Source organism: Colletes gigas, unplaced genomic scaffold, assembly GCF_013123115.1.
Source record: "Colletes gigas isolate AHSC1104 unplaced genomic scaffold, ASM1312311v1 Colletes_gigas_Sc00029, whole genome shotgun sequence".
Lineage (NCBI taxonomy): Eukaryota > Metazoa > Arthropoda > Insecta > Hymenoptera > Colletidae > Colletes > Colletes gigas.
In genome coordinates, this window is record NW_025106658.1 from 2299158 (window position 1) to 2313351 (window position 14194).

The 14194-nt window shown below is 45.4% G+C and overlaps 1 protein-coding gene across 1 annotated transcript; it reads right to left on the minus strand.

Moving 5' to 3' along the window:
• Positions 1–4418: 4418 nt before the first annotated feature.
• On the minus strand, positions 4419–5969 carry LOC122401855 (fork head domain transcription factor slp1-like). Its single transcript, XM_043404263.1, has one exon. It carries the CDS (start codon positions 5753–5755, stop codon positions 4478–4480), a length of 1278 nt encoding a protein of 425 aa, XP_043260198.1. The 5' UTR covers positions 5756–5969; the 3' UTR covers positions 4419–4477.
• Between the last annotated feature and the right edge of the window lie 8225 nt (positions 5970–14194).

Genomic DNA, 14194 nt, shown 5'->3' on the forward strand with positions numbered 1-14194 from the left:
ATGGCGTTGTCTAAACAACCGCAGGCAAACGCATTCACCGAAATCTCCGTGGTTCCATTAACATCTTTAGTGTTCTCGATACCTGCCCAATTGAATCTTTTATTTTCAATCACCGAAATGCTTGCATACGTGTCGAGTACAATACAACTAATAGAATCCCACTTTTCCTCGTTAATTCGGATAACAGAGGTTACGATGTTCGGTAAATCGAAGGTCCCGGAGCATACATAAATTGTTTCAAACATGGCCAGAATCGAATAACGCTGATACAAGATGATTTATATGGTTCTTATTTTATTTATTACTGGGAATTGAGTACATATTCTGGAATAAATTATGGATAATAGAGACTTGAAGTTCGAATAAACGAGGTTCTATTCCAGTTCCCACGATTTCACTCCCTCTTTAAGTCCCCATTTTTTATCATTGGATATTGTTCGAATCGTTACAGAAATGTTTGACATTCTATATTGCAATTTCATCGAAATCACCATAATTCCAGATTTGTTTTCTTCCAAGTCACAAATTTGCTATATCTTTTAATGTCAAAATATTCTACTACAGGCGTTCCGATCAAACGAACCGTATTTCAGAAATGGCTTCGAAGCAAACAAAGTTTTTTCACGCATCGGAGGACAAAATCAACTAGGAAAGACCGTTCTCGATTCGACTGCGACTATGCAAGCATATTTGCATGGAATGATAAATAATAAGTGGACAATTTACAAAGGCGGTAAGCACTTTCCAACATACACGATTATATAAACTACATATTTGTCCCCCGTCGGGCTCGTATAAGTGGAGTCCCACTGCAACGTAATAATTTTAACGCCGTAACGTCAGAATAGTTTCATCGTAGCAAGGAAGAACGCGAAACTAAAAAATGATCTGACTTATTATCATGGTCAAAGATCGATCTACCCTTACGGAAACATAATTGTAATAATAAAAAGTGTCTTATCCTATCTCTCGATACGAACCTACAAAAATTTGATTTTTAATAAACACCACAAACATTTTATTTTACGTATAAAAGGAAACAAATTATATAATATATTGTAAAAATATACTTTAAATTTAAGTCAACATCAGTGGAAAAGAGAAACTTTCCGTTCTACCGACGATTCGAGACGCGCTCGCGTTGCAGGAACTGCGCTCTTTTAAATCGTATCTTCTATAGATAAGCCAGAGCAATCATGTAGTATGTATTAGTGAAATGGTATTGCAAGGGCTCTGAAAGGCATCACGGCAACCCTAGCCAGGAACTCTGCGAATAACGCTGACGACATCGACAATAATGTAATAGCGCAAAGTGATTCAGCGAGTTACCGACTGTACTTACTAAAATGCTAGGAACAGTTACGATCTTTACGCGTTTTCCAGATCGCGCGCTCACTTTGTAAAAACCATTCGGTTTCGATGCGCTCGAATTCCGAACTTTGCGTTTCCACGAAAACGAAGGAACCGCGAGGAACAAAGTTTACGCGGCAAATTCAAATCCGTCTGGTTTTGCTCACGTAAGGTTAAAAATTCAATGTGGAATCGTTGCATGGACGAAATATGGCTAACAATTTTGAGTGTTCTCGAGGAAGATAGAGAAGAATATCTATCGCGTAGACGGAGAAGTAACCACGCGCATAGTACCACTTGCCACTTGGAGCAATTGACCACGCAAGTGTTTACCGTCCCCTTCGACTACGTGATGCTATGCAATATTCGTTTAGGCTTGCTTTATACATATATCACTGTCAGCTGTTATCGGTTCACTGATAATGCGCATTGGCAACCTGTTAATATATTCGAGCAATTACCAGCGGTATTCGCGAGTCGTTGCCAGGAGCGATCGGATAAATCCACGACACGAGCAGCGATACATAATAAAATATATTAACCAGGATCGGGAATAAAGAATCTCCCACAAAATAGGCTGCTTCGTTGTATGGAAATTTTAAGAAGAAACGAGAACATGGAAAGTAAAAACGTAGGACGAATTTGTGTAAAATGTAACAACGGTATTCTCGTTGTTTAACTTTGTTTGCAACACGCGTAGGAAATTGTCCGTGCGTAGGAAAATTGAATCGTTAGGCTAGAATTTCTGTACCGTTAGCGTCTCGAGCGCCTCATTGTGCGAATGCAAGCTTTCGCAGATGGCGTCCATAAAGCAAGTAATAGTTACTATTACTTTTATCGTGAAACATTATTCACATTTCCATCGAGCAGCAGGCGTATATTTATAAATGTTTTTGGTAATCTGATTTGTCGCTATTTTCAAAGTATGACGTTGTAAAAAGGAATTATTTGTTGTAAATTTGAAGTTACTTAAAGGTAAGCGTGAGTCATGTACAGTAAATATGTTTAGAGAAATAATAAATTCAGATTTAAATGACAAGACTTTGTTCATATTAAAACGATTGATCCAACGATCAGTTTCCAAAGAATAGCGACTCGTGGTGTACGGATACAAGTTCGAGTGCTCGAGCTACAGGGTGGAAAAGAATGGTCGAAGGTGTAAGGATGCAAAACACGTCTGTCGGTGGAGAATCCGCGCGGGTCACAATCTCATCTATCGATCCTAATCGGTCTGTTCTCCCTTTCTTTCTCCCTCTCGTACATTTCTCGGCCCTTGAAACGCTTAAACCCCCCCGTTGGACGTACGCGAGCGTACGCTATTATCTTATTTACGTCTCATTGTCTGAATGTATCATACCAATATCGAGCGGCCGCTCTCGTACCGAGCAACAAAACTCTTCTGAATCGGCTCCACGCGAAAACAGTCCGTTTAAATTTTTCATCCGGATCATCGACGACGGTCGCTGGTTTCACGCCAAGATCGCTCGCGTGCCACCCCCGTAAACTCTCGCGACAATTTAGGTACGACGAAAGGTTCCCGACTGTCTTTCGACGGCGAAACTTTTCTATTAATATTCGAATATTGGCCTGGCGTAGTTTTACCTTCGGGTAAACATGCGAGTATCGATTTTATTCGTTTATAGAACTTGTCGATATCGTTTAAGCGTAGCAAAGAATTACGTGCGCGTTTACGTTACGAAATACATATTTGTATTTGAACTGAAAATCTAACTCGTGTGAGATTTCTTTTAAACGAATTTATTTTGTATCGCGTGGTGAGAAAGCGTAATGTAGAAAGTGGAACGTAAGTTTCAAAGTGAAAATTGTTTAATATATTTTTGTAATTCCGAGTATTCGGGAAATAAAATGAAAAAATGTTGCGTGTTTTTCTACAGACTAACGTAGAAAACTCGGCAGGGAACTGGTTAATGGACACACAGTCTAGAAACATTTAAAACACGTTTGCGGAACACGTTGCTCCTAAAATAACAAACTGATCTGTGGATGAAGTGCAATTTCGAGCACTCGGATATTATACGACTCTTTCCTCTGCCATATTATCACGAATTTATTTTTCTAAAAACATCGCGTTGATCCTCTATCGCTTCAAGTTTATTTCATCTTCGAAAACAAGGAATTCATTCATAATCATTTGTACTTTGAAAAATGTCTCGGTAGAACGAAAAAAAAGAATGTACGCGCAGAGGAAAAGGCGAGGCCGAATTCTGTTTTATTCGAGGGAAGAACCAGAGGCTCGCAGAGTGAAAACCGAAGGGCCAAGGTACTCTCGCGAAGGCCGCCAGAAACATGGTTTATGGTTATATTGTAGCAGTAAAGCAATTTCCTACTTTCAAGTCTCTCGACCTCGGTTCTCCGGGGTCTGGCATTATCCGTTGACTTTGCCGTTGGAAAACTTTTATTCCGCGCTATGTTTTGACAGCCGGCGGGTTCTGCTACTTTTACGGGTCTCCGATGGACGGAGGTTCGTGAAATTTATTACGTCGTAGTCGACGTGGCCGCGTTAACGTCGGGGAAAACAAATACGTATACGCTCGATGACTTCGATGTCACCGAGATCAGAAACGAGGGTGGGGGATAAGGATCGAGGGGGTGATTCCGTTAGAAACGATCTTACAAGATTTCTAGAAAAGTTTTGAACATTTATTTCGACGTTGGTACGCGCGTCACTCGTATGTATACATATATACATATACGAAATCTATATATACTTTTACGAATAACAATCTTCGACTATGTACATAATTTGATTAGGGTTCGACGGACCGCGAGACGATTTTCCGTTTCTCGGTTCGCGATCGACGACGAGAGATCATTCGAACGAATTCTATTTACAACGATATTATATTACTGTGCTGCGTGTACCGCAGGCATGGGGACCACGAATGATCCGAGGATATAATATACATATCGCATTTTGGTATCGGTTCGCGTCGCTGGCGTTCTAAACGCCGTCACGGCGCGTTTAAAGCTATTATTTACAAAGAAAAACTTCTCTACGCGAGAAATAAAATTAAAAAAAAAGTTAGACGTACGCGTAAAAACCGGGGACGAGAAAGTTTCCTCGCGGATTCGTGTGAAAGCGGATCTACGGGAACGACGGGATCGTTCAGCTCTGTCTGCCGGTGAGCACGGTGATCGGTTTGAGAAGCAGCTGCGGCTGACTATGGCCCAGAGATCTCGGCTGCTGTACCACCGCGGAATTGCAGATCGATACCGGGGGCGAGTGAGGCGACATCGGTTCGGGACTGCTGCCCGGCGACGCGGTGCCCGACGTCAGCTGACCCAACAGCGGGGCCTGACTCACGTGGTACCTGGCCGGTTGCTGATTGTGCCCGAACACGGTGGCGTTGGTTTGGTGTTGCTGGTGCGCCGCCAAAGACCTCAGGGTGGAGTAGAAGTCGTAGGGGCTGCCGGATACGGGGATCCCGGAGGCGGTGATGCTGGTCGGGTAGCCGGCGGCGGTCGGAGGCTGGAGCAACCTCTCCATCGAGAAGGGTCCGTGTGCAGGTGGGGCGGCCGTCGCTGGGAGAGGCTGGGGCTTGCAGGGCAGGCTGCTGGCCGTGCTGGTCGCGGCGCCGGGTAGCAAGCTGGCCGGGTAGCCCGCGGGGGTGGAGTAGGCGCCGGTGGCCGTCGTATATCCAGCGGCTCGATGCAAGTACGGGAGCGTGTAGAGCGACGTGGGCCATCCTGGGGGCGCGTACGCCGTGGGGTACAAGCCGCCGAGGACGACGCTCCTCTTGAAGGCGGCGAGACGCGACCTGGACGCGGCGGTGGTCCTCCTGCGTAGCTTGCCCGTGGTGCCGCCGATGAACACGTCCTCGGAGCTGGGGTCGAGCATCCAGTAGTTTCCCTTGCCAGGGTCGTCGTAATGGCGCGGCACTTTAACGAAGCACTTGTTCAGCGAGAGATTGTGCCTGATGGAGTTCTGCCAGCCCTGCTTGTTGTTCTCGTAATACGGAAAGTGGCGCATTATGTACTCGTAGATGCCGTTCAGGGTGAGACGCTTCTCCGGGCTCTGACGGATGGCCATCATGATCAGAGCGTTGTAGCTATAGGGGGGCTTCTCCGACTTCTTCTTCTCGTCCTGTCGCTCTTTCGAGTCTTTGTGCTCGCTGGTGATGACGGCGGAGGCGTTCGTGGAACAGTCCAACGGCGGCGTCTCGGTGCCGCCGTCACCGGTCACGTCCAGGTCGCTCGAGTCCTCGCTGTCGTCTACGTGGCTGATGTCCGGCGACGCCGATCGACTGTCCGCCGGCGCTGGCGTAACGGCGCAAGCTTCCGGTAGGATGCTACGGATGCTGAAGTTGCTCTTGAGAGTGGTGCGCGGCGGCGGCGGCGAGGCTGTGACCGTGTGCTGCTCGCCGGAACCTTCCATGTTCACCATTCTTTCGACTCGTAGCACTTCACGAAATCGTGGAACGTCCAACTTTGATCTCAACTCAACGACACAAATCGAAAAAACCTTTCACGAGCTGTTTGTTTTTTGGTTTAAATAAGTCCACACAGCACTCTTTACGAAAGGACGAACTCGGTCCTTTTGCTTTTTCTGCGCTACTACGAAAAACCTGTCGGCGTCACGAACGATCGATCGATGTACTCCGAACGAGCGGCGTCGCGTATTTGACGTCATCCCCGCCACGTACCGTATTTATACGGCTACGTTGGCCACACCCACCGGGCGTTTGACGTATGCCGACCGAGGGAGAACGGACCAATCGACGGAGCCGTGGCCTGCCTCCAGCGGACGACGTCCTTTCGCCCCACCACAATGTTTTGCGGCCAATGTTTGACAGCAAACAGTGCAAACAGCGTGGATTTACTACGGGGGCAGGGATTTCGAAGGTGGCCGATCAGACTCCCGGGGGCCGATGGTGGGGAGCGCAGCCGCAACTATACTCGTAGCTGCGAGACCAGCGTATACAAACAAATCCAAACGCGATAGCTGCGTTTCTACGCCCTCTTAGGATACGCGTGCGCGCGCGCGCGCGAATACGCTCTCCGCCGGGGACCGAATTGCTCGTCCACGCGTGAACACAACCCAACGAGAGGAGGTAAATGCCCTTTGTTGTTGCTGCTCCAGCCGCTACCAATGCTCCTCGATCGAATCGTAGAACAGTTGAAATAGAGATGCCACCCTACTGCTACGCGACGCGACGCGACGCGACGCGACGCGACGCGACGCAACTACCGCAACGCCGAACGAGTTCTCGCAATTCTCGAGACTTCCTCGAGACTGTCTGAAATTGTTCTCGCACGGTTTCTCAGACGACTGAATCGATTAACCCTCCAATTCATTCGAGAATGCACGGTTTAAAAAGTAATTTCGAATTTAAATGGAAGCTGCGCGAATTGTCGATGCATGGGAACCTGCGAGACGGTATTCTTCGACTCGAGTTCGAAACTACGATTCAGGGGATCTTTGGTATATCATTACAAGATAACAATATGAATACATATCATTCCAAGTACATAGATATCGTATTAAAAAATAAATTCTAGAGGGATGATCAAACTTGAGCCCCTTTTTCTTGAGTAACTTTTAACCGTTTCCAAGCGCCAATTAAGTACAGGTATCGTAAACAGGTATCGTTTCACATTCCCAATAATAGTAATTCTAGCATAAATATTGCAATAAACGAGATCGTGCAAAAATTCTTACGAGACCCCTAAGCGAAATTGAATTTCGAAGAACAAACAGTACCTTCTAAGTGGCGGTAATGACCTTCCCCGTAACTAGCGTCTAAATTACGGATATTCTAAGGGCCAGATTACGAAGCGGCGGTGGACGAAGCAGAGGTCGTATAATCCGTTTGCCTAAATCGGATAAACTTAGCCTGGGGCCATTGTTTCCTGGCATTGTGGTTTAACAGGATTAATTCGTCAACATCGAAGCTACGCGTCGAGGTTCTCTTCACCTGCAAGGACGACTGCGACCCTTCCGTTCCTGGGTCCATTGTTATTTAGCCTTTAAGCTCGATCTTACATATCGGTCAGCTTTCGGAGGTAGACGGTACTCGTGGACGTAATTCCCGAATTTCCAGTTACGATACAATGGTTCGGAAATACATTAAGATTTATTAGAGTTACGTCTATTCAATATCAACTTTGAAGAAATAAACATTAACGCGTCCACTGCCACGGATCAAACCCGTATAATATTTTGCAAAAGTAAAAGTTGCCCTCGGTAATAATGCAATACAGAATGTAATTTGCTGTGTCCGTGCGTGGGTGGACCGGGATTATATTATCGCGACGCGAACTGCGAATCAATGGCCGGAATGTTTGCGCGCAACGGTCGTTACAATTTCGTCATTGTACCGTGGCGACCAGTTTAAATTAAAGATCGTGTTTAAGGCATTAATGCGGTTGCAGACAATCGCTTACGCGGCTCAATTGAATCGTCTGGACGAGATAATAGCCACCTGTGAATGCGTCCAAGCATAGTGTCGGCGCGTTTGATGTGTGCGCGTATGCCATTTTACGGGCGTAGCAGCACGCATGTTTCGGACCGTAGATCGTTAATCCTGAAAAAGGCACCGATGTCTCCTCGAGAAACGATGTCTTTTCAGATTTTCATCTCTCGATGGGAAAAACTGTTGGTGGTCGAGGGGAAAAAAAAAACAGAACACACAGGACGTGAACGTTGTTTGAAAGAGGACCCGGTCCTTTCGACAAACTTCCAAACGTACAAGTGCCATTAAGTATCAGCGAATTAGAAACTAACGAGACACGCTGTGCTTTCGAAGAGTGTCGAACCGTGGTCGAATATAAATCAGATTCTTATTTCTGGAAAGGTGGTCTATCATAATCAGAGACCCTACGCGTCGACTCTGCATTGTTTTATGTAATGAATTACAACGTTCGCCCGCTATTAGGGTCGCCCGACACTGGGGGAATTTCCCCTAACTAAACACTCAACATTATACGAGCCATTCATTATGAAAATGGTGTAACTCCGTTTATCTCTGATTCGAGATAGAAAAATGCACTTCGACCGAGAAACGTTAATAGGCGGTAATTAATTTGTCCCGAGTTTTTCATGATCGTTGATAAGCCAATTTATCAGACGTTTAAAGTATACATATATTTTATGCTCGTTGCACTACTATGACTATTGAATTACAAACGTATCAAATTGCAACATCGCGGAAGAAGATACATATCACGTTATGTTCACATAAAATTCTCACAAAATAAAGAAGCTTCCACTCGATGGTAAACGGAAATATAATACCAAAGCACGCTTTTAGAATTAATTGACCATGTTGAATTATAATTTCAGATTGCACAGGACGATATAAATTAATACAAAATGTTTCCGACCAAACATAGAAATATACATCGATGGAAAAGATTTTAGACCTTCGGAGGGCAAGTAGGAGGGCGTGACCTAATTTAATAGCACCAACTCGGTCACATAATTTAATAAAAAAATATTACGACCGTATTTTCGGTCTTCTTCAGGTATACGTTTCCAATTAAAAAAGAAAACACGCATAATCGATAATAATAAACGGGTATTGAAAGAACCATTTAATTTGGAATGTGTAAACAGTAATTAAGGGAATCCCCACTGTGACGCTGCATTTTTACAACAAATATCCACGTAACGGAATTACGTATAAGCCCATTTTACATGATTCGAACAAATATTTAAGATCGATTTGCTCGAAAACGAAGCTTCCGGTGACTTTTTAATTTCGAAGCAGGGATCTGGTAGGTGCAAAACGGAGTGCATAATGACTAGATTCGATTGTCGGGGGCAAGGGAATGCGGCTGGAAAGGGACACGCGGCGGAAAGAGGCACGTGACAAACGCGAAAAAGGGACGGTGTGGAAGGACGGTGCTGTGGGTTTCCAAAAGGAGGCATCGGAAGAAGCAAAGAACATTTCTCGGGTCGCCGGTAGGACATCTTTATACGAGCTGCTCGACCCCCCATTGCGAAGACGTCGTCACCCCGTGGCGAACCATAGATTTAGTTGCATCTTTGCTTGCGCCCACCTTCGCGGTACTTTCGTACTTTCCGTGCTCTTTCTACCGACAGACTCGACCGTCTCTCGATCCTCCAAACAATAAACACGGCCAAACTGATTACTAAACTATTACTAGGATTAGGATTTACCAAATCCCGTCGCAAAACCGGGACGTTGATCCTTTTAAATATAACGCAATTGTCTACCGCAGAAATGATCGTTCGGTTCAAAACACATTGATTCGCTTCACCCATCGACTATTACAGCCCCTTTCCAGCCAGTACAGGTACCGTTTTATGATACCGCTTCTATTATGCGGCTGGTTGTTTTGTTCGTTCAATTCCTGGGATCTTGTCCACGTTTAATTAAATTATAAATTAGGATTAAGTCGGGTTAGGTCGTAAAACAGCTTCGTTCGCTGATCCTTTCTTCGTCCTCTCGCTCTATTTGGTATATTGCTTCGGTTACTTTGATGCAAGTTTCAATTTTAACCGTTTTCGAGACTTTTCGTATTTGTTCGTGCCTGAAAGTTTCTCTAGATTCGTTCGAAACCATCGCTAGCCGGGAAGTTGGACACAGGTTGGACGAGCGTATCAAATCGTAGTCCCAGAACGTTCATTACTTCGTTATCATAGACGAAATTCGTATTCGTCACGGTCTCGGGGATCGACTGACTTGTTACTTTTTCCTGCCGGTCGGAAGCCTCGTCGACGGAATTTCTTAACAATATGGAAGAAGCTTGGCATTTTTATAGATAAACAACCTGTGAATCTGTTATTTGTTCAATGGAAATTACAATCTTTATTATATAATATATACATAAATTGTACCAATTTATTGCACATCTGTTTAATAGCTGAATAATTTAATCGATCCAAGTGATTCAACCATGTTTGTACTTAGGGTTTTGCATTTAGGGGAATAAATAAAAATTATTCCTCGAACCTTTTGTAGCGACTCGTGCAAACAATAATATTCGTTACTTTGAAAAATGCCATTTTCTTTCCTTTTATCCGCGTTTCGGACATTTTTGCGCACTGTTGCAGGGAGGAAGGAAACCGTAGAGTCGAAGACTAAAGGACGTTAGTTCGTTTAAACGGTTGGACTGCACGGAATCGGTCCGGTTTTTTTTTTTTTGACAGACGGCGCGAACTGTAATACGAACTGCCGTGGCGAATCGCGGGCAGCCTGTGCCACTCATTACGTCATTATTGGAAGAGTGCGCCTAAGGTTCCGAAACGTTACCGTCGCCGCTGCTGGACGCCGACCTCCAGCCGCGCGTTTCTCCTCTTCCGTTTCTGGACTACGCGGCTCCACGGGTCTCTCTTTTCCACGGGGCATAGGAAATCGGTTTTCCGGAGCGTTTCCATTATTTCGTCCTCTTGTCGGGTTGCCGCGCCGGGGCCCGGGGGACCGGGGGACCGGGGGACCGGGGGACCGGGTGCCCCCGGATGGCGAACGCGCAGGTACCCGGGGAATGGACCAACAAACGACTCTATTTGCTCAACAAAGCGGGGCTGGCGTGGTGACGAGCACTCCGCGCGAGTCACAGACGACTCTGCGAAATGACAATCCGACCACGTGTCCCCCGCAGACTAGAGACGGCGGACTTGGTGAATCGATGAAAGTCCTATCTATTGTCCGTCGACGCTCCCCTTACGCGCGAACGAACATCTGAAACCTCCCATGGCATCAAAACGCTAACCGCAACATATTTCCGACGCTTCGATCCCTGTAAATAATAAAGGAACCGGGGTTAACCATGCTCGACGTTGCCGCGGAAAATAAAAGAAAAAAAATAGAGGGTGGTACTTTTACTCGCGTGATAATGTCAATTTAATATTATCCAAGTGGGAATTCAATACGTTTTTCTTTTGTATCTTCCGTCACACCCACTAAGTATCCGTACGTTGCAATTGGTGATTCATTGTGAATTTTTTTCCCGTTTATTTTTATCGAATGTTGCTCGTTACACGTACGAATAAATTGACAGAGAGTTCTAGTTCCAAGAATCGAGAAAAAGAAAACAGAAGAAGAACAATAAATTCTTTACGAGGATGCATTTTCCGATATTTCCAACCGTAACGGTACATCGCGATACAAATTTTCCTTTTCCACGAAACGCTAAAATTCGACGTTCGCTTTCACTTTTCCGCGAACAATTTGGTTATTAAACGCTATTGAGACGTGACCGCACCGATGACCCAAACAATTTATAACTTAGGGGCGAAACGGTAGCATGTATTGCAGGCAATGATACTCCGCACATTGGGTCTAACGCTATTGTTCGAACCACGAGGCTCGCTAACCGACGAATAAGTCAGACTTTCGCAGATTAACGGTCGGGTTTCGTCGGGTCAATGTCGCTTAACTTTTCAAGCCCGACAAATCGCATTAAGTACACAGCTTGATTTCGTGGCTCGAGCAACGTTCGATTCCGCTTGACTTTTTTGAGAAACATCGGGCTCTCGGAGCTGGGTAACCACCTCTGGGGCTTTTTTCGAGGTTTCAACCCGTTCTCAGGGTGGAGGGATGATCTCCGTGTCGGAACCCCGTTCCTCGAAACGGTCCAAGATTAGCTTGGTCTTATTTCCCTCTTTTATTCTTCCAAGGCGAAGTTTCGCGCTGCTGTTGCCCTAAGCTGCGATCCACGGATTTTCTTTGGTTTTTCGACACTTTCCCGGGGCCTTGGACGTTTCCCGGGAAAGATCATCCGTTTGACTTGCTGACCGCGGGATCGAGAAACTACCAAAACAGTCATTCTCCGTGGCGTTCGCAAATGGGACAGTTCATCTCGTGACTGGACGCTCGGCAAACAAAGTCGAGACTTTCCACGGATTATCCCCTTGACTCTGCATCGAACCGATCGGATGAACGTAAAAGAAAAATGTGTGAAAAGCAACCGTATCGTTTGGTGTATGTTGGAGAACGCTCGACCTGTTCGTACATTCTCGATATCGAACGTTCACTCGCGATACGTAACTCAAATTCGTATTTCCAAGTATTCGTCGATTCGTGGCTGGAGTATACCGGGTGTGGGAAGCGACACGGTACTGTTCCGTTACGGTACCAACTTCCGTTTCCCGAACCGTCGCGTCGACCCGAATGCATTCACGAAATTCTCGAATTTTCGGATTAGAGAACCAACGTTCTGCCTCTAATCTGGATTAGTTTGTCTCGACTGCTGCCACGGCACAGTCCAAGTGGTTTATAAAAATAATGCACCCGGAGATGCCGAAGGGGACGTCGGTGAATGCCACGGGGGTGGTCTGTTGTCTGGTTACTTTAGCTTGTCTTCTAAACACGGGGCGCGGTGGGCTTTTGTAAGAATTAGGGAGGTTTTATTCGTTCTCGTTTTCAACATAACTCCGGGAATGGCTAGATCATCGGATTCCCGTGCAAACGAGACCCTTTCGATCTTCGAAAGAAATCTATAACCCTTTCACTGCACCGGGTCTAAGCTGGTTATGCGTTAAAGTCAGGATTTCGCTGCTTGGCCGATGCTTTGTCGATCGGCCGAGAAAGGAAATCGAATTGATCCATCGACGCGTTCTTATTTTTCCATGTGAATTTTACTGTATTTTGCTCGATAGTGTGATTCGTGTTACGCGTGACCGATCATTGCGTTCCGTTTATCCTTATTTACCGTACGGAGGAATATTATTGTTAGTAAAAATAAGAGAACCATCGTCCGCTCGTTTCCTCGAAGCTTAGTCTGTGGGCCACACTAGACGCTTAGCCTTGATGAACTCTATTGACAGACAAAGCACTTAAAACGAGTCTCGTTGAGGCTATAAAACGATTGATTCTAATGTAGCCAACTGGCTTGACGAAAGAAAGCCAATATTTGCACGCACAAAAGATGGATCATAGAATGTCGTCCGACTAAGTGATTCAATTCGCTCAACGTCCGGCAACATCATATTCGAACACGTCCACTATCTTTTTCGTATCTCTTTGGTAAATTCTTTTAACGTGTTTTTTATATGGTAAAACTATGGCCACGAAAATTGAGCGTACACGTACGCCAATGATGCGATTCCAATGCACTTTGCAACCCTTATTTTACGAACCAGATAACCCGAAAGGTTCAAATTGGTTTCATTGCACTTGGCGCACCTTTGCTCTCAAATAAAACGGTGCACCGTTCGAGCTTCGAATTCCTTTTCCTCGAATCCATGGCGCGGTTATTACGGATATACACCCTATAGAATATCTGCGGCAAGAGCTATTACACGAAAGCAGGTAATTCAAGGTTCTTCTCGAGACGTTGGCGGGAAGGGTCCGTGCGAGTGCTGATTGGGATGGGCTTATAAATTTTTTCCCTTCGTAAACCAAGAAACGACGTCGTAAATTTTCGTCCCGGGGTTGGTTTCTTTACCGGGGGTCATATTCCCGGCGGTCGCACGGAAACCACAGACCGTCCATTATAAATATGTGACCGATGACCGCGATATCGAGCTGATTTTCGAAAATACCGAGGTAATAGGCTTGAACCGCTTTAAAATTGTGCGATACGCGTCCCAATACACATTTTGCAATTCTATCAAGAATACGAATAGTACTTACACGTTTCATCATTCCGACTACGTCCTTCACTTCCAACGTAACAAAGTGAGTTTGAAAAAGAAATGAAAATTGATCGTTCGAAGAAGAGACGCCGTGAAAATGAGAGTTACGATTCCTACGCAATTTGGGTTGGAAAATGGACGATATTATAGAAATATTGCGACCAGCTCGGGCTTTTTTTACGGTTACGTAGCGAATATGATTCCGGATCGAGCTCCTACGCTGTAAGGTTTCGCGTTTCTCTTCTTAGTGGTGTCGATAATTGGCGTTTGGTTACATCG